The sequence below is a fragment of the Crocodylus siamensis genome, chromosome 1, assembly GCF_052110815.1.
Source record: "Crocodylus siamensis isolate JL-2025a chromosome 1, ASM5211081v1, whole genome shotgun sequence".
Taxonomy (NCBI): Eukaryota; Metazoa; Chordata; order Crocodylia; family Crocodylidae; genus Crocodylus; species Crocodylus siamensis.
The window spans coordinates 294,259,458-294,284,864 of NC_143395.1; the positions used below are offsets into that span (position 1 = coordinate 294,259,458).

At 42.9% G+C, this 25,407-nt stretch overlaps 1 protein-coding gene across 2 annotated transcripts in view; it reads right to left on the reverse strand.

Moving 5' to 3' along the window:
• The window catches only part of GABRA5 (gamma-aminobutyric acid type A receptor subunit alpha5), an 89,647-nt gene that overhangs the window by 8,253 nt on the left and 55,987 nt on the right, over nt 1-25,407 (reverse strand). Inside the window, exon 7 of one of the 2 annotated variants that reach the window (XM_090064899.1) lies at nt 4,999-5,142. The exons of the other annotated variant lie outside the window; for it this stretch is intronic. Coding sequence (XP_089921025.1) covers nt 4,999-5,142 — 144 coding nt within the window. The remainder of the gene's footprint in view (nt 1-4,998; nt 5,143-25,407) is intronic. 2 annotated transcript variants of the gene reach the window in all.

The following is a 25,407-nucleotide window of genomic DNA, read 5'->3' on the forward strand; positions in this document are numbered from 1 at the left end:
AATACTTTATAGACCTTTACTGCTTGACCTAAAAGGCTAACTACAATTCCTAGTAATAGAACTGATTATTGTCCTCTTTAGACCTGCCATTAAAGGAGGAGACATATTAGACTGAAAAAATTTGGCAGGCAGCATAGATTGTTTCTAAAAGAGAGTGAACTTGATTAGTTAGGGGAAGGACTATACATCAGGAGGGTTTTGCTTGTGTAGATATGTGGAGATATAGTGCTACACCTATATAGCACTGGTAGAGTGGATACAATTTATATCAACAAAACTACACTTCTGCCAACCTAACTTAGCCCAGCTCCTATAAGCAAAATAAATGACATTGGTAAAAACATAATTTTAGAGGTATAACTGTGCTTTCACTTGGGGATCCGACAGAACACCTAGGTCAGCCAAAGCTCTTCACTCTCATGAGTAATGTAGCTGTACTCTTAACAATTTGTAATACAGGCCTAGTCCGTGCCTTGCATCTGACATGTAAGTGTTCTGGATTCTATCTTCAGCTTGTGCAACCTCTCAGTAATGGATGAGACTGTGGGCCACTTTGAGGCAGATGTGATCATTCCACCTGCATGCCAGTGCTGTTCCTACCCAGTGATAGTAAAACATCAGAAGGGAAACTCTGATGTAAGGTGCTGTTCCTACCCAGTGATAGTAAAACATCAAAGGGAAACTCTGATGTAAGGTGTATCCCCTTGCCTTACCTATGACTAGTCCTCTGAAGGTGTGGGGAGGTTGTGATGGGGAAAGTCAGCAAAGACTTGAGGAAAGGAGCAACGTGAAAACTGCCAAACACCTTCAGTCTAGAAAGACTGCCTTGCCTTGTAGGTACAGAGAGGGTGGTGCCTTTTAAAATACCTGTCTGACTTTTATGAATATTCTCTTCAATCAGCTGCTCCCAGAATGCTGTCTAGAGCTCTCACAAGGCCCCTTTAAGACTATTTCAGTATCTCTACATAAATGTATTCCTTAAAACCACCCAAAATTAAATGTGGAGCTGAATGTAGTTGCCTTCTTTGGTGACCAGAGCACCTGTTACTCTGCCAGGACCTGCCCAGGCTGCCTGTGAGTTTCAAGATGAAGTTTAAGGGCTTGAATTTGATTTAGAAATTCCTAAACAGTTTAGCACTTACCTAGTGTAGAGACTGTCTCAGCCTTTGTTCTGGGGGAAGAACCTTCTTCTGGCTTGTCACTTTCTTGTGAAAAGGTTTGCTGAAGAGGGATGGGGAGAGGGAGAAGGTCTGGTGTGAAATTGGGTAGTTTATCCCTACTGGATAATCTCCAATACACATTGATTGGTAGTAATCCCACACCAGACATCATGGCCCTTTTTGTGCTCTAGACAGGGCTGCACTTGCTCTCTGTTTAGCAGGATTAATCTGTGGATTGGTGCCAAAAATATGCTGGATCAAGCAGAGTCCACAAATGAGATATATTTTTCAAGATGCAACTGCACAGTGGTATGTTGAAGCCTGTATTTTGCCACTCAGTTAGGTGTGGCAGCATAGGATGTCTAATTTGATGGTACAGTTCACAGGGTGGAGTCAAAAACAGATAGAAACCATCAGATAATAGATGTTGCTATGCTATGATAAAAAGACAACTGGAGGTCAGCCTTTTTTTAAAAACACAGAGACCTAGTCCCCACATTTAAAACCTTTTGTGGCCAATTCCTGCCACAATTTGTTATGCAGAATCAAGACACTAACCCCTCCACTAGTGATGCCAACATTGAGCATCTAGTCATTTTCCAACAAGCACCTTTGTACTGTCTCCTGTTCTGCCCTTATACTGGGAAGAAGCTGGTTTATAAAATCAGCATTTTCCCTCCTGCAGTTATGATGCCTAGGAAAAAAATCAGCAATAATTGGGCACCTAGTGCTTTGGCCACAGCTCATCATGGGGACCCAGGTGTCAAATCTATTTTTGAGGCACTGCTGCACAAGACTGTAGGAACTGGCAGGATAAGTGCCCTGGATTTGTTTTTGTGTGCTCATGTGCCAAGAGCAGTTGTGCATGGATAAGTTGGACATTTCTGTATCTACAAAATGGAATTAGGATGACTGGGTATAAAAACTGACAGGTTCATGTGTTTTTGTAGTGCTGTGATGCTCTACAGAAGTCCAGCATTTTGTAGTGTAGTAGGAGAATCCAATCATGTTCTCTAGTCAGGTTACTGAATTTGGGGATTTGAATGCAGAAATCAGCAGGATCTGGCAGAATCTATGTCTTGGGCCTGGGTTTTTGTAGTATTTCAATTGCAGAATGTGCTGGGGATTGGGATATTTTAGTGAACTAAGCACAGTTTGCCATATTTTGTAGTCCAGAGGTAGAATTTTGTGGGGCAATAAGCAGGCTCTATCTCCTGTTCTAGGTATCTGAGAAGAATTAATGCCTTGCCTCCATCACTTTTTAGCCCTGGGGTGTAAGAAGTGAGGGTTGTTTGGTGCAGTGTAAGTAGCTGCATGTGTCTGCATTTAGGATATGGAATTTTGAATCTTGGGTTCAGATACTGGCAGGTCCAGCAGACCTTGGTTTTTGCAGCATCATTAAGCCGGGCCGTGCAGGGTTTGGGGATGTTTCAGTGCAGTAAGCATGGAGTGACTATATGTGACTGTCACAAAGAATTTAATGGATTGTTTACAAAAAAATCAACTGAATCCATGTCCCAGATTTAAGCTTTTTGCATTACTCCAAGACATGTCAGTTTTTTAGGAATGTTTGAAGCAATACAAATAATTAAATAACTTTTCTATTTGGCACTGAAACATGGGAGCTTGGGGGCAAAAAGCAGTTGGATCTACCTGGATCTATGTGTTGGTTCAATGTGGCACCAATAAAGTATTACAGTTTCCAGGGTTGGTGGGTCCAAGAGTATGACTCAGGTGCAAAAATCTGCAGTATCCAGCAGGATTGGTTTACAACCAGCCTTCATTGTTGTCTGAAAAGCCTGTCTTTGAATCAATAGCAATAAAGACATTGTGGTGTGTGAAATTTGGATCTAAACAAACACTTCCTTGTGGAGCTACAGGGGTTGTGGGTTTCCCATGTGTTAGAAGAGATCCTAACAGTTGGATTGTGCAGTAGTGATTTGTTTTTCATTTCCACAATCACCAGTTCTGTTAGAAGGAAGAAATGCCTTAAGCATCCATTCATAAGTAACCCTGATTACTAGCCTACTGCGAGCTTGATGAAGTCCAGAAAATCTATTGCTGACTGATGCTTTCCCTGCGTAAAATCGGATTTTTGTATTTTGTTAATCCCTGGTTACAATCTGTGTCCTGCTCTTTGTGATCTACCCTGCAATCAGAAATCAGCCAGCCCAGCTGTAACACAGGACAACATGCATATAACATTTTGAAACTGGAAAGCAGTCATGTATTAGCCTAACTTTTAGAAAACAGGAGAGAGGTGGGTACCGGGCACAAACTTTTGGATTCCTATAATGAGTCACAAACACAGCTGAGCGTGACAAGTGACCTGGAGCTGACATTCTTGGAGTGCTTGCTGCCTGTTTTGGATTGTTTCCTTGATCCAAGGAGGAGGATACATTTCCAGGACATGTCCCAGTACCTCCTCTGGACCTTTTGCCTGACAATACTGAAAGTAAAAGGAGAGATACCGTTCATTGCAGAAAACAATGCAGCTATGTTGGTGAACTGGTAAGAAACCAAATGTTTTTGTTCTTTAATGAGAGACAGTTCACTTTCCTCTTGAGACTTGTTGCTGTTATGGAAGTTACTGTCATTCTTTCTATATTGACATCTTTACATCTGATTGATTTTTTGGTTTGTCTAGTAGCTGTTTGATGGATATTAAAAGTGAGGGTAGAGCTTGCTACAGGAAAGGATGGAAACCTTGTTTAGTAGCTGCCCTGTACTGTACAAGGTTGTCCTTGCTTTGTGATTTTTGAAGAATTAGCAGCAAATACAGGTGAGCTCTGAGCAGGTCCCATCTTCAGCATGTCTATTTGATTGGTTGATTTTGAAAGGAAAGCATTTAACACCTGCCGTTCTTGATCCTAACAACCTTTATTTGCATGTAGGGGTGTGTGTGTGTGTTTGTGTATGCATGTGTGTGTACATGCATGCTTGAAGCCTCTTTCTCCTAAGTCTCTCTCTTGAGGATATTTGCCAATCTGGTATATTCTCCTCCTGATCCTGAATTAGGCCTCAGAGGACGTAATTTTCAGCTAATGACAAGAAGGGCCTGTGTCTCCCTCGATTACCTTTTGGTGATTTGCTATTTTTTACATAGAGTATTGTTCAAATGTGTTCTATAAAAGCTCACTGAAAATGAAGGAAGCGTGGAAAACTGTTGTTTAAAGGCAGGATATTTTGTTTCCAATCACGGGAGACTGTGCTCTCCATTCTATTAATACTCTCAAGACATGTGTATTATATAACCTGTTAAAGCCTGTATATTGCAGAAACCACATGACTCACAGGTCCAGTCTGGCTTCATCTCTCCCCCCTCAAGCCTCACAGTAGTCTCACCAATCACAGCCCTCAGCTGCTCTGATATGGAAGCCTTATGAAGGAGGGGGAGGGGCTCACATGGGTTGCTGGCTGGCATTAAAGCTTCTTTGTCTCCCAAGTGCTGCCACATCTGGCACTTCCATTTCCAGTTACAGAGAAAATGGGACTCCTTGGAGCTAGCACCTCCCCTCTCCTGGACATGCAGCAACAAAACAGCTGCCTCCAAATGGTTTTGTCTAACAAATCATTTTAAAGCTAGGATTGAGATAGAAGAAATGGGGTCGTTCTTTTAGTAAGGGGATAAGCCAACAATAGTGCTCGCAGCTTCAAAAAATGTAGTTGCTAACGACCTACAGACAATTCCCAAATCTCCCTGGCAAGCAGCCAGGAGCCTACAGTACTTTCCCAACACCCCCACTCAGCAGCTGGGAGCTTCTCCTTCGGGCATGTCCCCAGTGCAGCCGCTTTTCCTGTTAATATTTATGTGGTAGAAAGTTGCATTCTTCCACACCTGTACTGGTACTGATGTTTTCAGTTCCTACAGTTTGTCCGATCAGATGATACTGGTTGAGTCGTGAACCGTCTTCTGCCACCACCACAGATGTAGTAGTACTATTAGTCCAGACATAGATCACTTCAGAATTGGGATAAGCATCTAGTAATGAGGGGAAAAAGGGACATATTAAACAGAGCATAATTTTCTGGTGTATTGGGGAGCCAATCTTTTTAGCAGGCATGCCACAAAATTAGCCCTGCACCATCCCTGAGTGCCATTCTGAACTCCTTCCTCTGCCCAATCTGCTACTTTGCTTTCTTCCCCTTGCCCTGTGCTCCGTGCCTGATCTGCTGCTCTGCTTTTTATTTTCTTCTTTTTTTCCTTACCCAATCCCGCTGATCTACTTTCTGCTTCCATGCCCCTGTGCTGCCTGCCCACTCCTCTGTCTGCCATGTGCCATACATAGAGGTTGCCTGTACCACTTGTGGCATACCTGCCTCAAGTTGGCTACCCCTGTTCTAGTGTACAGATTTTTAGGAGGGGGGCAGGGAAAGAGGAGTGACAGTGAGTGGGTGAAAACAAAAAGATGATATGACAGTGTTCCCATATGTCCAGCTCAAAAAGTATTAGGTGACAGCCCTGTGATATAACAGATGCGTGGGAAAGCACTATAAATATAATTCTTCAGGGCCATTTGATTTGGGAGAGGTTTTGACTTGAAGAGCTTGCTGTACTCAACTAGTTTGCAAATCATGGAGGTAAACAGAAAAGCACTTCTCTGTTGTAATGGCTTTTTCTAGCACCTTTACATTTGGAGTCGCTTGGGCATACTCAGTGCCTAGGAATCCATGGAATGTCCGCGTCTCAACACATTTTCAAAATAAAATATAGGTATGGGCCAGTGTGTTTCAGGGAAAGTTAATGTGGATGTGAGGAGGCTAGTGCATGTGTATGAGGGACAGAAAGAGAGAGCAAGAAGGGATTTCTCTCCACTTAATAATCTTTATTTGGAAGTTGTAGGAATGTAACTATGAAATCAGTGTTAGTGTTGCCAATTCATATGATTTTATTACGAGTCTTACTTCACAATAATGCTTTTTTCAGCCCCATGACCTGGAGTAATGTTATTATAGGAAAATCTCAGCTTTCATTAAAAAAAAAAAGGGAGAACAGAAAAAATAACAACCCTTAAGGCTACAAGAAAAATCTTAAAACTTAGAACAGTAAGACCTTAAGAAACAGAAGGAAATAAAGAAGTGCCAACATTTATTATTAAAAATGTCACTTTTTAAAGCCGCTTTCCTCATGTCTACAGTATCTAGCTCATAATCTTTGAATGTTTTCAAACAGGATTATTGCAGTGAAGTTGCAAGGACTAATTTTTACCAAAACCCCTAAGAAACTGGCAACTAAGCCATCAACTTGTAAAAGCTATTCTTCCCCCAGAAAGATAGTGGCTACTGTCATAAAACCTGAAGGAGGCGTACTTGCAGACATTAAACAGCTCAACTTGGTTCCTCACATCAGGTCAGCAGAAATTTCATGTAAAAGTTTTTTTCTATCCTTAAATATACAGAGAATTTATTCAACCTAAAAATATAGGAAGAGTTGAGGCAGATAGATATGGGATCAATATGGAACAGCCAAGAGGGAACTATGATGTGCAGTCGATATTCCAGGCCCAGGAGAGCTCTTTGTTACAATACTGCCGTGCAACTGAATAAATGCTTCATCTACAAAAGTCATTCCCTCTAGAAATACTACTAATTCATCTCTGTTTATGGATGAGTTATCTTTGGGGCACAGAATAAGACACATGAAGATCAATATTGTTCAATATACTCCACACAGATATCAAAAGAAAAATAAATTGGACATTGCACTTAATATAAGTTAATTGGCAGGTGTGTCCACATCCTTTTCAGCTCTAACATGGCCATATGTATTTTACTGCTACAAGATTTGCACTGGAAATTACCCTTTGCTGTAAGAATTGTGCACCAATTGTCTAATATATCAGTACAAAATATCAGTCTCTACATTACGGTTGTGAAGAAAACCTCAAGAACATGAACTCGAATAAAAATTGGAGTGACTACCTGAGTCTAGAAAGTCTGAAGAATAGCTCTGAGAGGTATAAGCTGCCTTATGTACTTTAGTAGGGTATGAACAGTGTTGATTATATTATTTCTAGTCTTTTAGAAGAAATATCCAGCTATTATATGCTAATCCCACAATCTCAGACTGCCTGACACTCCTCCACAGATGCCAAAAACTCCAATTACTCTCTACCTAACTGCCAAAACCTCCAGCTTTGTCTCTGAGAACTTATGAAACGTAATTACGCATTGTCATATTGAAAACTGAAAGTGTAGGAGTAGTCTAGAATAAAATTAATGCACTATCAAGAAAAAGCAGATCCTGATTGTGTTATTCATTATCATATTGAATTGAATAAAACCTGTTTTTCTAGTTATATAACGAGTCCACATTTTACCTCACTGTAGTATTAGGCAGTCAGCAGCAATTCTTATCTGTTGCTCTCTGGCAGAAGCTACAATCGTCAAGGCACTGAACGTCTGGACATGGTCTGGCTTTTTGATTCTGCCTCCGTTGTCTAAAAGGGGAATAGTAGGTCATGGGCAGCCTCCACTCCTCTATGCTCTTGTCTAGGCGTATGCACCCAAGGTCTTGGTGACTAAACCTATTATGCATATACCATGATGTAAAGGATTGACAGTTGCCTACTAATGCTTTTATAAGGCTTTTTATCTGGCATGCCAGTGTATCAACTTAGGCCCACATCATGAATGGTTAAGAGAACTTTTGAATTTGAAAAGTACAAGAAATGTTAGATTTTAATTTCTCATTCTTCTCTGTACAAGTGCCTATCAGGTAGATAGGGTAGTTTTCAGCAGAACATAACTGGTGATAAAATGAAGTAAAAGATTCAAGGCCAATAAGCTACTGGCCTAGTAGGTTACTCAAAACATATCCCAATTTAGGAAAAACATATTTTTTTAATTCTCCCAGGCAAAGAAATCAGCTTCATTTGATATTCTTTATAACAATATTTATGAAATCCTAAAGAAGAAAAACCCGTTAAATACTCATCCCTATTTTCAGTTTTTTCCATCAAAAAACAGGAAAATATAAAAGAATCTATACAAAATAAAGAAGTGTATGAAACTATTATAACCTTAAAAAAGTATGTCAGCTAATAGTTGCTTCCCACAGGCATTTCCTACCTGGTAGAATGCTTATCACCTACCAAAGCAATGAAAAGAAGTACTTTCTTTTGGTGTCTCTTGGTTAATGATCCATATTACAGTTTTCTGCATCCTAAAATGTAACAAGCTCACCACAAATGTAAAAAATCCTTTATTTCTTCCCATTAATGTGGATGTTAAGATTCTTATAAAAGGTCACCAGTTCTTCTCTACTTGTTTAATGGAATGGAGCAACAAGCATAGAGGATTGTCAGAAAAAGGGCTGTTTTTAGAAAACAGGAGACTGTACTTATGACAAGCAAAATGACAGCCTAGAAAGGGTTAACTGATCTGTTGTCGCGTGGCTGGGCAGGATATATAAGCAACAGAAAGTGAAGCCCTGGAGCTAAAAGTGTGTTCTGTTTTCCCTTGGTTAAGGGAAGTAAGGGAAAAGCTTTTGAGACAGTAGCCAGCACTGGGTTACTGAGAAGCTCTTTCATGTTATTTGTGGTTTAATTGTATCCTGAAGCAAGGCCTTTAAAGGACATGGGTGTAGCTTTGCTTCTCTTCTCAGGCTGGTAAAACAGCCGCTCAGTATTTGGTTTTAGCTCTACAGCATACTCCTTTCAACCAATTTGCAGGTGTTCTATCAGAAATGGTATTATCATCTTGTCATGGTATTGTCTCTCCATTCTCAATAGTGCTCAACAGATAGATAGTACTGCTAACCCAGTATTAGCTAAGCACTTTTTCCTCCCACCAACTCTGAACTCCATCTTGAAAGAATATTGATGGGAAGTTGCTAGCTGCATGGGAGCATGATTCTTGCCAGCATCATAATGTTACCTTAAGAGGGCACTTGAATCTGGAGAGCCTCAAGTACAATGTTGCACCATATTGGCCTTATGCCTACTTGGATCAACTCCTTCCATCTCTTTATTTGTAATATTTTTGCAGCAAGAACAGCAACAACAACAACGAACTGAAAAACCCTGAAGTCAAGACTGAGTTTCTGGGCCTCTATGCAAAAACACAGATGGGAATAATTTATGTTCTAACCCACGAGTCAGTGGGAGTTGGGTGTGAGAATTATTTCTGGCACCTGACCTTAATTTAGCACTCAACTAAACATAATAATAAATATCACATGTCTGCTTCATGCCCAGTCTGTATGGTTACATGCCAAGGTGAGCCAACAGAAAACAATTCAAGAAGAATTTTATAAGCTTACAGAAAACTTAATATCTAGCCACATTTCTACATCCTGTCAATACATAGCGTGAGGTGCTTATGATAATGGACAACTTACAATCAAACCATAATCAAAATACTTTAAAAAAGTAAACTAGTAACAAGCAGTACTGAAAAACTAGTTTGGCTTATCTTGATTGCTCATTGTATCTCTCTAGCTACATTCCCAGACTCTGCTTATTGTCATGATACTGAGTCCATGAAATTGGCTGTCCCTGACATGGTACAATCAGGTATCTTGGCTAATCTTGATGCTGTTACTTATTCCTATTAAGAGTACTTAATCTAAAGTAATCTAGAGTTATCTAAAGTATAGATCCAGGGCTGTTGATTAGATGTACATAAATTATCTGTTTACTCAGATGCTTTAAAGATAAAGAATTTTACTTTATTTTATCTAAATTGTTGGGATTCTAATATCTCTTTCTGGTAAAGTTTTGAAGTATAAAAGTAATTATTCTTATTGAACTGAGTTTCATTTGCCTTAAAAACATGGAATGTGAATGGTAAAAAAAAGATTCCAGGCCAACCCCCTAAAAGTTATGAATTACAGTATCTAAGTTCTTCATTGGTCCTAGCCTGTAGTTAATAGTTCTGCTGAAAACAGTTAAATCAGAACACAATCCAGATCACACTGCATTACCAGGTAAAAGAAGAGAAAATGTAATCAAAATACAGCTTTTTATATAAACTAACCACATGATTGAACATATAGCTGAAGCAGGGCTATGGGGAACAGCTGTTTTTTTAACAGTCAGTAGTCAATATAAAACTCAGGCTTCAGGCAAGAGAACATGTCCATGCACATGGCAAACCTAAAATAAAGATTTTTCATTAGTATACTGATTTACTCTACTGACTCTAATGGGATTTGGGGGTTCACAAACAGTACCTCAGGAATCTGGAATAATTTAAATTAAATGTGATCAACTAGCCTTGAAACATGCACAGAATTTGAACATGTACTTCAGATTGAGCACAGTTATATGACAGCAATATAAACAGTTTTTTACATGTTTAGTTGCAAGGGGCTAAAGTGGAAAAAACTCGTAATTTTAGGCTACTAAAATCATTATTTCTGTCCTTCCATAGGTTAAAAAGAAAAAAATACCTGGAATGCTAGCAATAATGTTTTGTATGTTTCATCTAAAAAGGGTTTTCTTAGCTCCTTGCCTTTCCTTTCTACAAGAGATGGGACAGAACATTTTAAAATGTTAGACAGCTCTCATGAGACTTCATTACTAAGCAACACTGAGATACCTCAGTGACTGGCACTGTAAAAAACCCTAAAACTGACAGAAATGGCTCAAAGATTGATTGCAGTGGCTTCCATATCTTGCAATGATGGAATGGCACATGATGTATTTTTTTACTCTAAAAATAAATGGAACTATTTACTGCATTATATATGAGGATAAACAAGTCTGACATTGGTTTAGTGTTAGCAGCCCTCTTTTTTGAGTCTTACTCACTTATTTTTTGCTTTCCCTAGTGATCTTCCAGCTTCACTTGGTAGGTAGTTACATGAAAAGCTCAGTTTTCCTGAAAAAGATTTTCTAACTCTCAGGTTTGGGGAAAGTACTGAAAATGTAACCTCATTACACTCTATAGGCATGTATAGAAGTGTTCCATGCACATTTTACAGCATTGTAATTTAGAGCACTTATTATAGCACTATAGTTACAGCACTCTTAAACAGGAGAGAAGTACAGGTTGGGGTGGGGAGACTCTGAGCCTTCCTGCACTTTTCAAGGTAGGAGGCAGGGGCCGCTCTGTAGCTTCTTGGGCTAGGGGCAGACATTACACATAAACCAGTTTAAGTGATAAGAAAATGGTTTAAACCTGTAACAGAATAGATGTTCAGTAAACATAAACCAGTTTGAAAATGGCTGAGACTGGTTAGAGATAAACCTGGTTGAATGTAGGACCAGATTTAACTGATTTGGCTCAAACCACTTTATGCAATGCCTGTCCCAGACCCCTTGCTGGTTTAAGATAAGCCAGACTCCCCCAGCATCCTGGCATGCTCACTGGGCTGGGCGGGGCTCTCTGCCCCACAGCAGGGCAGGCCCCTCCCCCTCCTCCTTCACTGGAGCTCCAGTAGAAACTGCAGGTACAGCAGGGTTTGCTTGGCTTCCCCCTGCCCTGTCTCCTCCCCTTCCCCCACTGCTTGCTGCTCAAGCAGGAATCCCACCCCTACCATCTCCCACAGCACAGACCCCAACCCCACAGACCCTAGGCACATGGTATGCTAGCTAATGCCGAGAAATGTCTGTGTGTGTGTCTCCAGTTTCACTGGAACAGGCAGACAGAACAGTGACTGCTTGGAGCTTTTTGGAGCTAACCAACAGGTCAGCTGGTAAGCTGTTTAAGAAGAGTTTGAATTAATGGAGATAGGCTATTGTTTTGTTGATGGGGTGATAACCACTGTTATCAGCCGCCTGTTGGCTTGCTTGCCTGTCAGTTTGATCCAGACAGTATAAAGAAGCAGGGAAGGAGATTGAAAAGCTCCATATCATCAACAGACGCATGCACTGCACACACCCACTTGCCTCAGAGTGGAGCCCAGGGCTGGGATCTGGCAACACTCCCGCCCCCTCAGCAGCCAACAGGCAAAAACCTGGGATAGTGTAGGCAGACCTCCCTAATCAGAGGTCCCACCCCAGCCTAGCTAAGACCCGCCACTATGGCAGCACTACGGCAGGGAAGGGAGGACTGCTCTAGCACCTCCCAGCTTCTAGCCTAAGCCACTGCGGGCATGTGCCTGAATTTCCTCAGTCCAGAGAGAATGTTTGTATGGTTACAAACTGGTTCAGCCTAGCTACGTTAGACCAACTTGCAAAGGTTGAATTAATTCGGGCTCATGCTTTTTGAATGTCTGTCCTTAGTCCTGGGACTTCTCCACTGGTTAGAAATTTAACCAGAGTACAGGAATTATTTAAAGCACTGTAGGTTGCTAAAGTGCTGTAAAATATAGTGCTTCAAATTTAATATGTCATTTAACAAAGGTTAATTTAAAGTGCTGTATCCATTTGTAAGGCTGTGCATTTCTGTTAAGTCATCACAAAAATGCACTTTAAATTGCAAGAAAGCAACTTCTGTACACACCTTATATTGTTTCAAAAACTAGTATTCAAATGTAAAGCACAGAGAATATAGTAACATTTTAAAAAAACATTAAATTGTCTCAAAAATCTTATGATTTGGGGGTCCAGTTAATTTTTTTTGAATGATCAGGATAGGCTGTGCTGGTAGATCATTAAAAAAAAAGTTAACTACACAAAACCTTGATGATAAACTAAATCTAAGAAGTGCCAATTCTTATGAAAATGAACTAATTACATCTCTAAGGTACCATTCTGCCATGCTTTTACCATAAATAAGTTCTGTTTATTGTGGCAATGATTTAGGCACAGCTTGGCATAGGAGCCTAGTCTGAACCAAATAAAACTGCTTTTGGATGATTCCAAGATGGAGCAATTTTGTCCACCATCTGTAAAAAAGCTGTGGTATATTCCCTATTATACAGCTGGTCACCTCTATAGGCTAGAGTCAGTGGCAGCACATTGAACCATAATGGCCCCATCTCTCTCTTTTTGCTTTGCTTCAATGAGAAAATAATTAGAGAGTAGTCTGTACAATCCCCTTACATACATGTGCTGCAGTTCTGTTTAGCCTCTAACACCGGAGTGGGCAAAATGTGGCCCGTGGGCTGGATGAGGCCTGCCAGGTCATTCTATCTGGCCTGCGGGGCCCCTAAAAAATTTAGAAAATTAATACTTATCTGCCTCTGGCTGCCTGTCATGAGGCCCTCAATGGCTTGCCAAAACTCAGTAAGCGGCCCTCTGCCTGAAATAATTGCTTGCCCCTGCTCTAACATTTTCCCTTTCCGTTGCTTATCCATATACAGTTAGTCAGATTCTAGGCAATGGTCCAGATCTGACATGAACCCCAGAAGTCTAAACATTAACTAACAATGCACGGGTGCACCAAGAATGGCATATTAAAGACATATTGAATCGTGTAATCTGAGATATATCTCATTAAACTACACCAAACTTTGGGGCAAAGCATCCATGCCAGAAGATAGGCGCGTGATCCAGGCTGACCTGGACAAGCTCAGCAAATGGGCAGACGAGAACCTCATGGTGTTTAACACCGAAAAATGCAAGGTTCTCCACCTTGGGAGGAAAAACCTGCAGCACCCTTATAGGCTCGGCAGTGCTACGTTGGTTAGCACTACAGAAGAAAAAGACTTGGGGGTCATCATTGACCACAAGATGAACATGAGCCTGCAATGCGATGCTGCGGCTAGTAAGCATCGCATTGCTTATTACCAGCATTTTTGCGACCAAAATGCTGGCGTGCATCCATAGATGCTTCTCGAGAAAATCCCGGGACGTCATTCTCCCCTTGTACTCGGCCTTAGTGAGGCCGCAGCTGGAGTACTGCGTCCAGTTTTGGGCTCCACAATTCAAAAAGGATGTGGAGAAGCTTGAGAGAGTCCAGAGGAGAGCCACGCGCATGATCAGAGGTCAGGAAAACAGATCTTACGATGACAGGCTGAGAGCCATGGGACTCTTTACCCTGGAAAAGCGCAGGCTCAGGGGTGATCTGATGGCCACCTACAAGTTTATCGGGGTGACCACCAGGATCTGGGGGAACATCTGTTCACCAGAGCGCCCCATGGGATGACGAGGTCAAACGGTCACAAACTCCTGCAAGACCGTTTCAGGCTGGACATAAGGAAGAATTTCTTTACTGTCCGAGCCCCCAAGGTCTGGAACAGTCTGCCAGCGGAGGTGGTTCAAGCGCCTACATTGAACACCTTCAAGAGTAAATTGGATGCTTATCTTGCTGGGATCCTATGACCCCAGCTGACTTCCTGCCCTTTGGGCAGGGGGCTGGACTCGATGATCTCCCGAGGTCCCTTCCAGCCCTAATGTCTATGAAATCTATGAAACTTATAAAGGGAGAAATAGACTGGAGAATGAAAAACACATTATTGATCAATAGCATTATTGTTTGGCATTAAGATCACTTCCCTCTGACCTGAAGAGTAAGTCCTTTAACTTTGTTAGAAGAGACCATGTAGGAGTGAGTTATTTCATGGACATATGAAGATATTAAGACATCAGGAAGTCTCTTCTTAGCTACCTGAAGTCTAAGATTTTGCACTGCTCCTTCAGGAAATGCACCACAGAATGTGCAGTCCCAGAGTAAGAATGGCAAAAGGGTCCTTCTGATTCTGGGAAACTCCAGAAGCAGCATGCCCTGCCCAGGCTACCTGTGTGCACTACTGTGCAACTATTTAAGAGTCGCATTCAGCGCTGCAAACCCTGTGCTAAAACATCCCTTGGAACCATGCTTTCTGAGGTGTGGGAAGAAGGGTTTCTGCTCTTGGTGACCCAATATAATATTTCTGCTAGGCCTGTTGCAGGGCCCTTTTTCTCCCTTTTTTTCACCGATGGGACAGGGTTCATACGTCATAACAGAAAGGAGACTCCTTTCTAAAATCTTTCAACTCGTCTAAAAAAATCTGTTAATTTTGTGGAATGGATTTTACAAAATCTGCAGTGATGTCTCAAAACCTTCCCCTCCTTTCCTGTTTTCCTTCTTTGTGCTTGTTGTGGTTAACATTTGTAGCATAACTTGGTTTTTTTGGTAGCGCTGTCTAACTTTTCCTGTAATTAATTTGCAAATTGATTTTTACACCATGGAGACCATGAAGGTGGCTCATGTGGAAAGGTCCAAAATTTGTTGTTTTAGCTTCTTTGTTTCCCTTTGGTATATATTGCTATGTGTCATGCTTATTATTGATATAAATGTTGTTGCAAAAGAACTGAAGCAATGATGCTTAAGAGGAGTTTGAGATGACATTTAAAAAATGTAAATACTTGGGATGTCCCTGGTCGATTAGAGCTTTATACACTAATATGAGTGCAATGCTGACTCAGAGGCTGGTGTGACTGTGGTAGCTGAGTTTAATGAACTTTGAATTTTAAGTCATAGTATTAATCTATTGTATTTACTACCAATGAATGAGTACAATGTATACAAGAGGAAAAAGTCAGGGACTTCATTTATTTGCTACAAACGCAGATAAAATAGTCTTTAAAGTATGCTAGGTTTTAATGCTTATTTCGCTACCATTGTTCACTGTGTAGGGAATCTTGTCAATTTAAATGATCTACTCATGTATTAAGTTACTACTTAAAGTGGCCACACAAGGACTTGAAGCCTTTTCAAATAGGCATGTTTCAAATGGGTAGCAGCTGGTACGTGTCATGTGTGAATGAACCGAGAGTGATTCAAATGTAGCATAACTGTTCCAACTTTAATCCTGAATGAAACAGTATTAAAGCTGGAGGGGTTTTGATACGTTTGAGTTGTTCTCAGCTCATTCACACATAAGTATTTATATAAACCAGCTGCTGCCCTTTTTAACAGTTCCCCTTTTCAAAGGCCTCCAAGTATTCTTGTAGCCACACCCTTAGGATGCTTACACACGTGCAAGCACGTGCACTTGCAGCAGCTCAAATAGAAGTGGTACAAATTTGAGCTAGGGCTTTTTGCCTCAGTGCATGTGCCCAGACATGCACTTTGGTGTGGGTCAAATTGTGCCACTTCAGGCAAAATAACCCTGTCTGGCTCCTCCTGGATCTACAGCCAGGGGAAGCCAGAGCCCAGGGCCAGCACCTGTGCTGTCCCCAGCAGTATAAAAAGCTGCACTGACCTGGCACCAGAAGTACAAAAAGCTGCCCTGGAAAGTAGCTTTGGGCTACTCACTCTTAGAAGTTTCTGGGGTGTGGACAATTGGTACCTGGGGACACTACCCTTTGTGCCAGCTGGACTGCTGAAGCAGCCCTGAGAGTTCCCTGCACCCATTACCCACTGCAGCACTCTGGCAGTGGGGGCTGCTGCTTGGCTGTGACCTGCTGCAGACCTGCCAGACCTGGATGGGGACTGCACTGCCAGTAAAGGCATCTGCCCCTCTGGGCCAGCTGCCAGTGAGCTGTAGCTGCAGAGTTGGCCTTTGTGTGGCACTACTGCCACGTGTGCCCCCTGCTCGGCCATCTGGGCAGCTATTGCCTGGAAGATGTCCCCAGAGTGGTGGCCTACTTTGAACTGTCAAAGCATGTCCTCCTGGCCCCAACTGGCCAGAAGGTCAGCCACCTCCAGCTGGGTCCAAGGCGCCAGCTCTAAACAGGCTCCTCTCCGTAGGTTCTGCCACTTGCTTCCCTAGCAGGAATTCTGGTGTTCCCTATTTGAAAACTGAAAAATCCCTGATAAAAAAATCCCAAAGTCACTCTGTGAAATACCCCAAAATACACGTTCCCGCACAATTAAAACAAAAGACTACTATATATATAGAGAGAGAGAGAGTGAGAGACAGAGAGACAGCAATCAGTTGGGCAATGTTTTATTGATATATCTACAGTGTTAAATCAATTTGGAAGCCTACCAGTGTCTCTATCATCATAATAAAATGAATTCTAAATATCTATGTTTTGCTGTTTGCGTTTTGTTTTCTTGCCAGAGAGCTGTTAGAGCTCCTTGCGACCCCTTCACTAACCAGGATGTGGGGACAGTTGCCCCTACAGCCACAGCTCCTGCCAGCAGGTCTCATCCGGTCTGGCAGCTGGGCATGCAGGGTGTGTGCTGGGGGAATGTGGGATTTGCAGGAGAGGGGTTGTCTGAAGAAGGGGGGATGAGTTGCTGTGAAGGGATATGGGGGGCCATGGGGTGTGTGGGTATGTTTGGGTGGATTGTGGAGGGGACTGTGCATGGGGCTGCTTAGGAGGGGTGGTCCCCTGCCCCCATGCACAGCTCAAGGACTGCCCCCCACATGGCTACAACCCCCGAACAGAGGCCACATGCCCCACCCCGGCTTCCTCCCCCAGGCCCCCGGATTGCTGCCCTGCCTGGCCCAACCCCCTGCCAGCTCCTGCAGCCGATGCAATGGCTGCTCCACCCAGCCCCACCCCCTGCTTGCACCCCCCAGCTTCCCCAATGTCTGCCACCACTAGCCCCACCCCCTACCCACTTCCCCAGATCCCCCAATGACTGCTCCACCCAGCCCCATCCCCTGCTTGCACTCCTAGGCTCCTTGATGGCTTCCCCCCTGGCCCCAGCCTCCTAGCACTTAAAAAAAAAAGCCTCACACTCACCAGCAGTAGCAGGGGCTCTGGGGGCTCTGGGACCTCATAGCAGAGCCCCTTCAAGCAGCACAGGGCAGCAGAGCTCCCTGATCCCCCACCCATACACACATCCCCAGCCCCAGCAGTCCGGGACTCAAAAAAAAAGCCCCATACTCACTGGGGCCTCATAACACAGCCACCTTGTGCAGCACAGGGAAGCGGGGGGCAGTGGGGCCCGGCCCTGGCTGCCTGGTACCTGCACTGCCACTGCCCCATTGCATGGGTGTGGCCCAGGATGGCAGAGCGCTGCACAGCTCTGTACACTGTCAGGCAGCTAGGGCCACTACGGCTGTCACCCAGGCTGTGCACTGTGCGGGGAGGCTCTGCCACGAGGTCCCAGTGACCCTGAGGGCAGCTACTACTGCCCGTGAGTATGGGGCTTTTTTGTTTGTTTTTTAACTGCTGGGATGCTGGGGCCATGTGAGACTGCAATTGGAAGTTCGGGGGCAGGCAGGGGATGGGGCCAGTTGGGGCAGAGATCAGAGGGGCTCAGGGAGCAGGCAGGGGCTGCAGCTGGGTGGGGCAGCAATCGGGGGGGTTCAGGGTGAAGGCAGGGGATGGGGCCAGGTGGAACAGCCATTGGGGGGGGCAGGCAGGAGATGGAAGCAGGTGAAGCAGTGATGGGGGGCTGGGGGAGTACATGGGGGATGAGGCTGGGTGGGGCAGCATGGGAGATGTTTTTTCATTCCCGCACATGCCTGTTGCAGTGTCTCAAAGGGCTTTGAGACACTGTAAGATGCACATGCATGTTCATGTGGATATGCCCTTAGGCCCCCTTAGGGCACTTGCCTACCTGGCCTTTTAGATCACCCCAAGCTTGGTTAAGACAGTCTGAATATAACACTTGTATACACCTTTAATGTCAGCAAGGCTGCTAGAAACTGGCTTGTAGTGCATAACAGGATTCTCAGGAAAATTGTCAAGAGTATTACAGGAAGTATCCAGATACCTTAACTGCAGTTTCCCTGGGAAACTTAGTTTCCTTTTTTTTTTTGGTGAAACATAATAACATACAATGAATCACTGTGGTTGGTAGAAGATATATTGGGTACTTGTGTAGAGCTATCCTAATACGGTTCATGAGGTGTATTACAAAATACTGAGGTGTAAAACTGTAAACATTTCATGGGATACTTACAGTACTAAATGCTATGCCTGTGTTTGTGAAACCAGTAAAACTTGAAAGACAATTTGAGAACTTTAGAAGGAATATAGTATTGAATTGTGGAATGTATTATTAATCATGTATTTCAATATGGCAAACAGAAACATTATTAGTAATATTTATTTATACTAATGTGAGAAAATAACTGGTTCTTCCAATTATGAGTGCTTAATTTGAAATATCAACTAACATTCAAAAGTAGAAGAATGTTTCAAAATTTGTGGACATTTTTGCCTAATTTACTTGCCCAAGGGTGAAGAGCACATCAATGCTAGAACCAAGAAAATACTCCAGATGTCCTGGTTAAGAATCTTCTGCAATTTAACTTAGCAACTCAGTGACTGCTCTGCTGCAATTCAACTGGAAGTACCTTCCCAAATTTGGAATCACTGTCATCATAAGGCCTAGGCATTATAAGGCTGTTAAATGATAAGGCATGGTGTCATACTGTATCATAACCATAAATATCAAGGTCGCTGAAACAGTGGGTCACCTTTCCTGTTAGGGTGTTAATACAAAGTGAAGAAGCAATATAGTTTTACACAAAGTGTAATGGCCTAGGAGTCAAAGAACCCAAGTTCAGTTCCTGACACTGCTGTTAACATCCTCAGTTCTTCTTCTTCTTGTGTTCTTGTTATAAACTAGATGTTTTTCCAGAATTGTGTACAAGTGTTGCAGTGCACTCAGGTGCCCTGTGCCTGAGAGCGGAGACTGCTCTAGGGAGACCCCTAGTGGCAGAAAGGGGGAGGCTCACCTGCCAGTCACCAGGGCTGCACAGGTGCTGGTTGCCAGGGCAACTGGTAAAACCAGCTGACCAGGAAGGGGCAGGGCTTATCCCTTCTTAAGCCCAGGTGGGAGGCCAGGAGGGCAGTCTCTCTCCAGCAGCTGTGGGAGTAGGGACTCAACTCGGACAGAGGGGAGGACTCTGGCGCTGGGAGCATCCCTCGGTCACTGCTGAGGTTGGGGAGCCCTCCTTGCCCCCCCACTCCCTCACTCTCTAGTAGGGGGTAGATTTTTGTTTGACCAGACGGTCTAGTTTTTATGTTGTAGCCCAGGGGCTTTATGTTTTATGTTTACTGTTTTGACCGGAGGACCGGGCAAGGCTATTAGGGGTGGAGGAGGCCTCACAGGCGCTCCATGGTAGCGTGGGGTCTCCTGGCACCGGAGAGGGCACAGCTTTGTTTGGGGGCACATTGGCCCCAGCCCAGAGCTAGGGGGCAGCAAGAAGCCCCAGAGCTAGGGGGCGGCGAAGAGCCCCGAGACAGAAGGGAGCAGCAAGGAGCCCCAGGAGAGGGGTCAGTGAGGAGCCCCGGGAGTAAAGAGGAGGGCCAGAACATAACAAGGCCCAGGTCAAACCACGTCAACTCCATCTGTGAGGCTTGGGCTGCGGTGTAAGGAGGCGAAAAGGAGCTGCAGGTAGTGCCCCTTGTCACTGGGGCGCAGAAAAATGGGCAACCTCCTGCTGATTACAACCATCTTCTAATCAAGTAAGATCAAGGCGTGGCAGGACAGTAAGCAGGCGGTTGGCCCATTACAGGAGGGCGGAGCCACTCCCAGAAAGGATACTCCTGTCACAGCAAGTGATGGATCTTTCCATTGCTGCATCGAGGTCCTCCTTCATACTGGTCTCATCAAGGAGTCAGTGAATGAGCACGTGCTCCACATTCTGCACTTCACTGCACGTGCATATTTTTGTCATTAGAGTAACCCAATTTAATCATGTTTGTTTTTTGATCTTCCTGTTTGCATATGCAGGCAATTCAGGCATCATCACATTGGCCAGACTAGATCAGCCTTTCTGGGAAGGTCCTCCTGGAGTTCCACATCCATTTCAGAGCACCTAATTCTGAGTAATCTTTCCTTCTATAACTTCAGTTGTGCCCTGACAGCCATTGTATTCAATGGTGCAACACTGGTCATTACACTCTTTCATACCTCTGTGTGACCACAGAATGGATGCCTGGGGTCTTCCATCTGCCATGAGTTTTTTTTTGACTCACTACCCTTTTTCTGATATCAGGTTGTGCAATGCCAGCAAATAAGTACAGGCTATCCTTTAGTGTTGGCTGCAAACATCTTGTTATTTTATGACAGCTGTCATTTAGAACTGATCATTCTCATATTGGATATACATATTTTGCAGTGGAGGCAATAGCAGTGGTTTATAATGTAGCTGGGTTCGCTCCGCACTTTGAGGTGAACAACATTTGAAGTATGTTGTTGCAGGCACTGACCTTCCCTTTCATCTTCTCTACATATGCTTTGAAAGTAAATGTTTGATCCAATGCAACCCCCAAGTGCTCAGGGTTTTGATGATTAGTCAGTGGGATCCCATCCCATGTGATGTTTAATTTCTGCTTGGTTTCTCTATGGCACTGGTGAAAAGCTGTAACTTGCATCTTGGTTGGGTGGGTGCAAAGCTGGTTCTTATTGTAATCTGAGAGGTTACTCAGTACACGTCAGGCTGTTCTGGACAGTGGCAAAGTCCTTATTTTGTGACGTGATGCAAAGATCATCAGCATATATGAAGTTCTTCGTATTACTCTACATACAAGTTGGTCATTGGTATATACATTAAAAAGGATCAGTGCTAGCACACTACCCTGTGCAAGGCTAGTTCACTGTCATTTCCAGTGGCTCTATTTCTTGCACAGTTCTACGTAAAACGTGTTTTCTCCAAAAGAGATCAGATGAGTTGTACTAGGTGGTAATCATATGTCATATCACAGACTTTGGCAAGCAGGTTTTGGTGGTTGTGTTGTATGGCATTAACAGATCTACAAGCACAGCACCTGCTATCTCATCCCTTTCTCAAACCCATCTTCTATATGATATTTAGTATTTGGCAAGTGCAGGACTTACTTGATCTAAATCCAGCTTGTTCTGGTATTAGATGTTTGATATGAGGTGAAAGGTGATTTAAGACTAAGGTATTTGTAAAGCTTATAAAGGTAGCACAGAAGTGACACTGGCATAAAATTCTCTAAGCCATGAAATCCTTCCCTGGCTTTAACAGAGCTATTAAATAGGCTTGTCGCCACAGTTTAGATATTCTAAGGGTTAATATGCAATTCTTAAACAGGTGTAACACCCATAACTCAGCTGTGGGACCAAAGTGCGTGATCTGCTCTGTGCATATGTCATTGAGTGATCTCTGGTAAGTTAATTCACCTATGTCCTTCTCAACACCTTACCCCTAACCTGTTTTCTCTAGATAGTCTAATCTTACTGGGGCAAGGATTGCCTCCTATTGTATTTCTGGTCATAGCGTAGTCCGGATTCAGCTGGGACATGCAAGTGCATTGTCAGGCTGAGATCTCTGTTTACCATCATTGAGGCTTTTCTTTTTCTTTTATAAAAGACATAGAAGAACTGTTATACTAAAGGTTTATTTCTAATGCCTTCAGTTGCTTTTGCCTGCATCATGAACGATGCGTGCCCCCAGCAGCTGGAGGGCACGGCAGCAATGGGAGCATGGTGGCGGTAAGCGGGAGCTCCCGCAGACACCACTGGCAGTGGCAATGGGGGTGGCGTGGTGAGCAGCGACTGCCCTCAGGTGCCCCTGACACTGTCGGTGGTGCCCTTTTGTATGGGTTGCACCACCATACCCAGGGGGTTCATGTGCACCTGCATGCACCCCCTATGCATCGCCCCTGGCCTGCATCAGCAATGGTTAAAACTTCTTTTGAACTTAAGGCCTCTGAGAAACAAATCTATGGCTCTAGTCTCCACTTTCTTATCAGAAAACATACTATTTCATATGGTAATAATCAGAGAAATTAAATTAATATCCCATCTCTGTACCTTTGAGTTACAGATACACTGGTCTGAAGATACAGTGGTCTGAAGGTACTCAATTGCCATTGCCTGTGCTTTCTTTTCTGTGGATAAGCAGAACACTTTGTTTTCTGTATCTATCAGTCTGACAGCTTTCAACATTACATTTGCTTAAAATATACAAGGCCAGGGTTTCTCATTGTAGGAACTGATAAAACACCACTGTAATCACACCTGCTATTTGATTCTATTTTTTCTTTTTCTTTTCCTTTTTGAATGGTACATTAGTACATTCTAGCCTACTCCCTTCCTCCTTCTGATAATTTTTTACCTCTTAGTTATAACAGTGTGTTAGGCCTACAATGAGCTCTTATGTTACTGATATCGTTAACAATACCTTTCAAGTTCTATGTTTAAAAAAGGTCCACGTGCCTGGTCTGGCCTTGTGTCCTAATGCTAAATGATACTGTGTAGGGGACTGAAAATTGGGATTGCACTCGGACCCTCTTAACAGAAATAAGAAGCAACATAGAAGCAGCATAATTAATTGTTTGTGATGGCTGTGTGATTTAGGTTGATGGGCTAGGCTACCAGTCTTCAGTGGAAGATGCTTTCAGAAATATCTAGCTGGCAGAACAAGTTGGATGTGGGAGGGCCATTTCAGTGGACCTGATTTAGGGCCTGACAAGGGGATGGTTAATGCCCATAAAGAGCCCCTCATGCACCCAACACATTCCTCCAGAACAGGGTTTTATCTTGTTCCCATTCCACAAAAGCACCATACACTGTTGGTAGCTGGAACTGTCTCTCGTGCAGGGCCTGTTGACATAATGCACCTTGGCAGTTTGTAGAGGTGATGATCATGTAAAACATTTAGTGAAGGATCCCTTCTTCTCAGAGGAAAAGTTATTGATCCTAAGACATGAAATCAAGATTCCATTCCTGACCATGCCGTAAACTTTCCTATGTATCCTGGGACAAGCTACATTCTTTTTCTATGCCAGTAGCACCTGGATTATGGTTATGTGATGTACTAGACACACTTAAAACTTCTGCCCTGAAGAGACTGCAATCTGTCTATGCCTCCATTTTCCTGCTTGCAAAATGGAGGTAATAATGCCTTAGCTCACAGAGGTGTTGTAAGAATAAATATACTAATGTGCGTGAAGAGTTTGTTGTTGATGACAGCCTGAGCAAAACTAATAAAGCTAACACTTGAAGTGAGGGTTGGAAAGCAAAGAAGTAACATTGCTAATGATATTAACATTGCTAATGATATTAAAGAATGATCCATGGTCATAGCTCTATATTCTACTTTCTGAACATTACTGGGCCAATTGTGATGATGCAGTAATTTCCCTACAGCATATGCTAAGTACTGTGAGCAGGAGAGTGAGCTTGGAGTCCAAGCTGCTTTGGGATGTTTGGAGGGAACTATGACACACAAGTATGTGTGTATGTGAATGCACACATACACACAAACACATAGGCTGGGATATTGTTTTGCTGTAGATTCACATAGTTTTCAACCTGGACTACAAACTCATTTGCATTAAATTTAAAAAACATCTTCATAAGTCAGTTAGATTTCCAAGATCCTATAGATCTGATTGTGGGCCTCTGATCCATAAGATCTAGACTAAAGAAAACTTGAGACATTGAAGAAGAAAGCTCCACTTCATTCTTTTCAACCTTTCTGTGTTTGTACCTTTGCTCCTCCTGGCTTGAAAACAGATTGTGTGAAACTTTGTTTTTCATGAAAAGCCTAATGGACATAGTCAGTCTCCCACTGAAGAGATGCTTGCCAAGCTGACAGTACTAATCCTGCAAGCTTTTAGAGATCTGTTTGCAACAGTGGGTACATTTCTCTGCATTTTGACTGTGTCCCTTGAAGGCACTCTTTAAAAAAAGATATCAAAACATTTTCATTATACATGATTTTGTCTGTTAGTAGCTGCTTTGTGTTGATGGGGAGCCAAATCCTCAGCTGGTGTGCTTCAGCAGAATTATGCCAAGTTATGACAGCTGAAGAGCTGGGATGCAGTTTGCCACAAATGTTTATAACCTGGGGTTATTTTTAACAGTGGGCCAGACAGGGAAGAAAACAGTGGTGTTTGAGGGTCTTATGGAGCCTGTCCTCTGGTAGCAATAGTTACTTCTGACTTCCTTCTATCTTTCCTTATCTCTGCTATAAATCCAGCTGGAAGAAATTCATTGGCTTCTAAAAAAAATAACGAAACTATTAAGTGCCTGAATTGACAACAACAATATGCAAGTTCTTATTTAAAAACAAACAAACAGAAAAATCCTTACTACTGTTTCAGAGGAATGGAGGGTAGAAAATGTTGTACATTTAAATAAAAAGAGACTTGGTCATAATCTGGCATGACTCTTTGCATGAATTATAAACTAGTAAGCATTCAGTTTTTTTGGAAATGTTAGTTAAAATTAGAATTAAAAAAAACACTTGGATAATCATAGTTTGATAGAGCTAAACAAGCACAATTTCTGCAAAGGAAAATTGTGTCTTTTAGAACTCTCGGAACATGTGAAAGTAGAGCAATGAGAAAAAACAACTTTTAATAATACATAGGGACTTCCACAAGACCTTTCACAAAGTCCTTCGCAAAAAACTATTAAAGACAATGTCTGCATAATAAGGTATATAGACAAAATTCCTGCTTCTATGACCACCTCCCCACACAGTCCAAATTCGCTAACCCCCTCGCTGAAAGTGGTGTGGCTGTGTCTGCAGGGTGCTGCGGGTGGATTCATTGGCATACTATCTCAGCAGTGTTAAGTGTCCTTCCTGCAACACTAT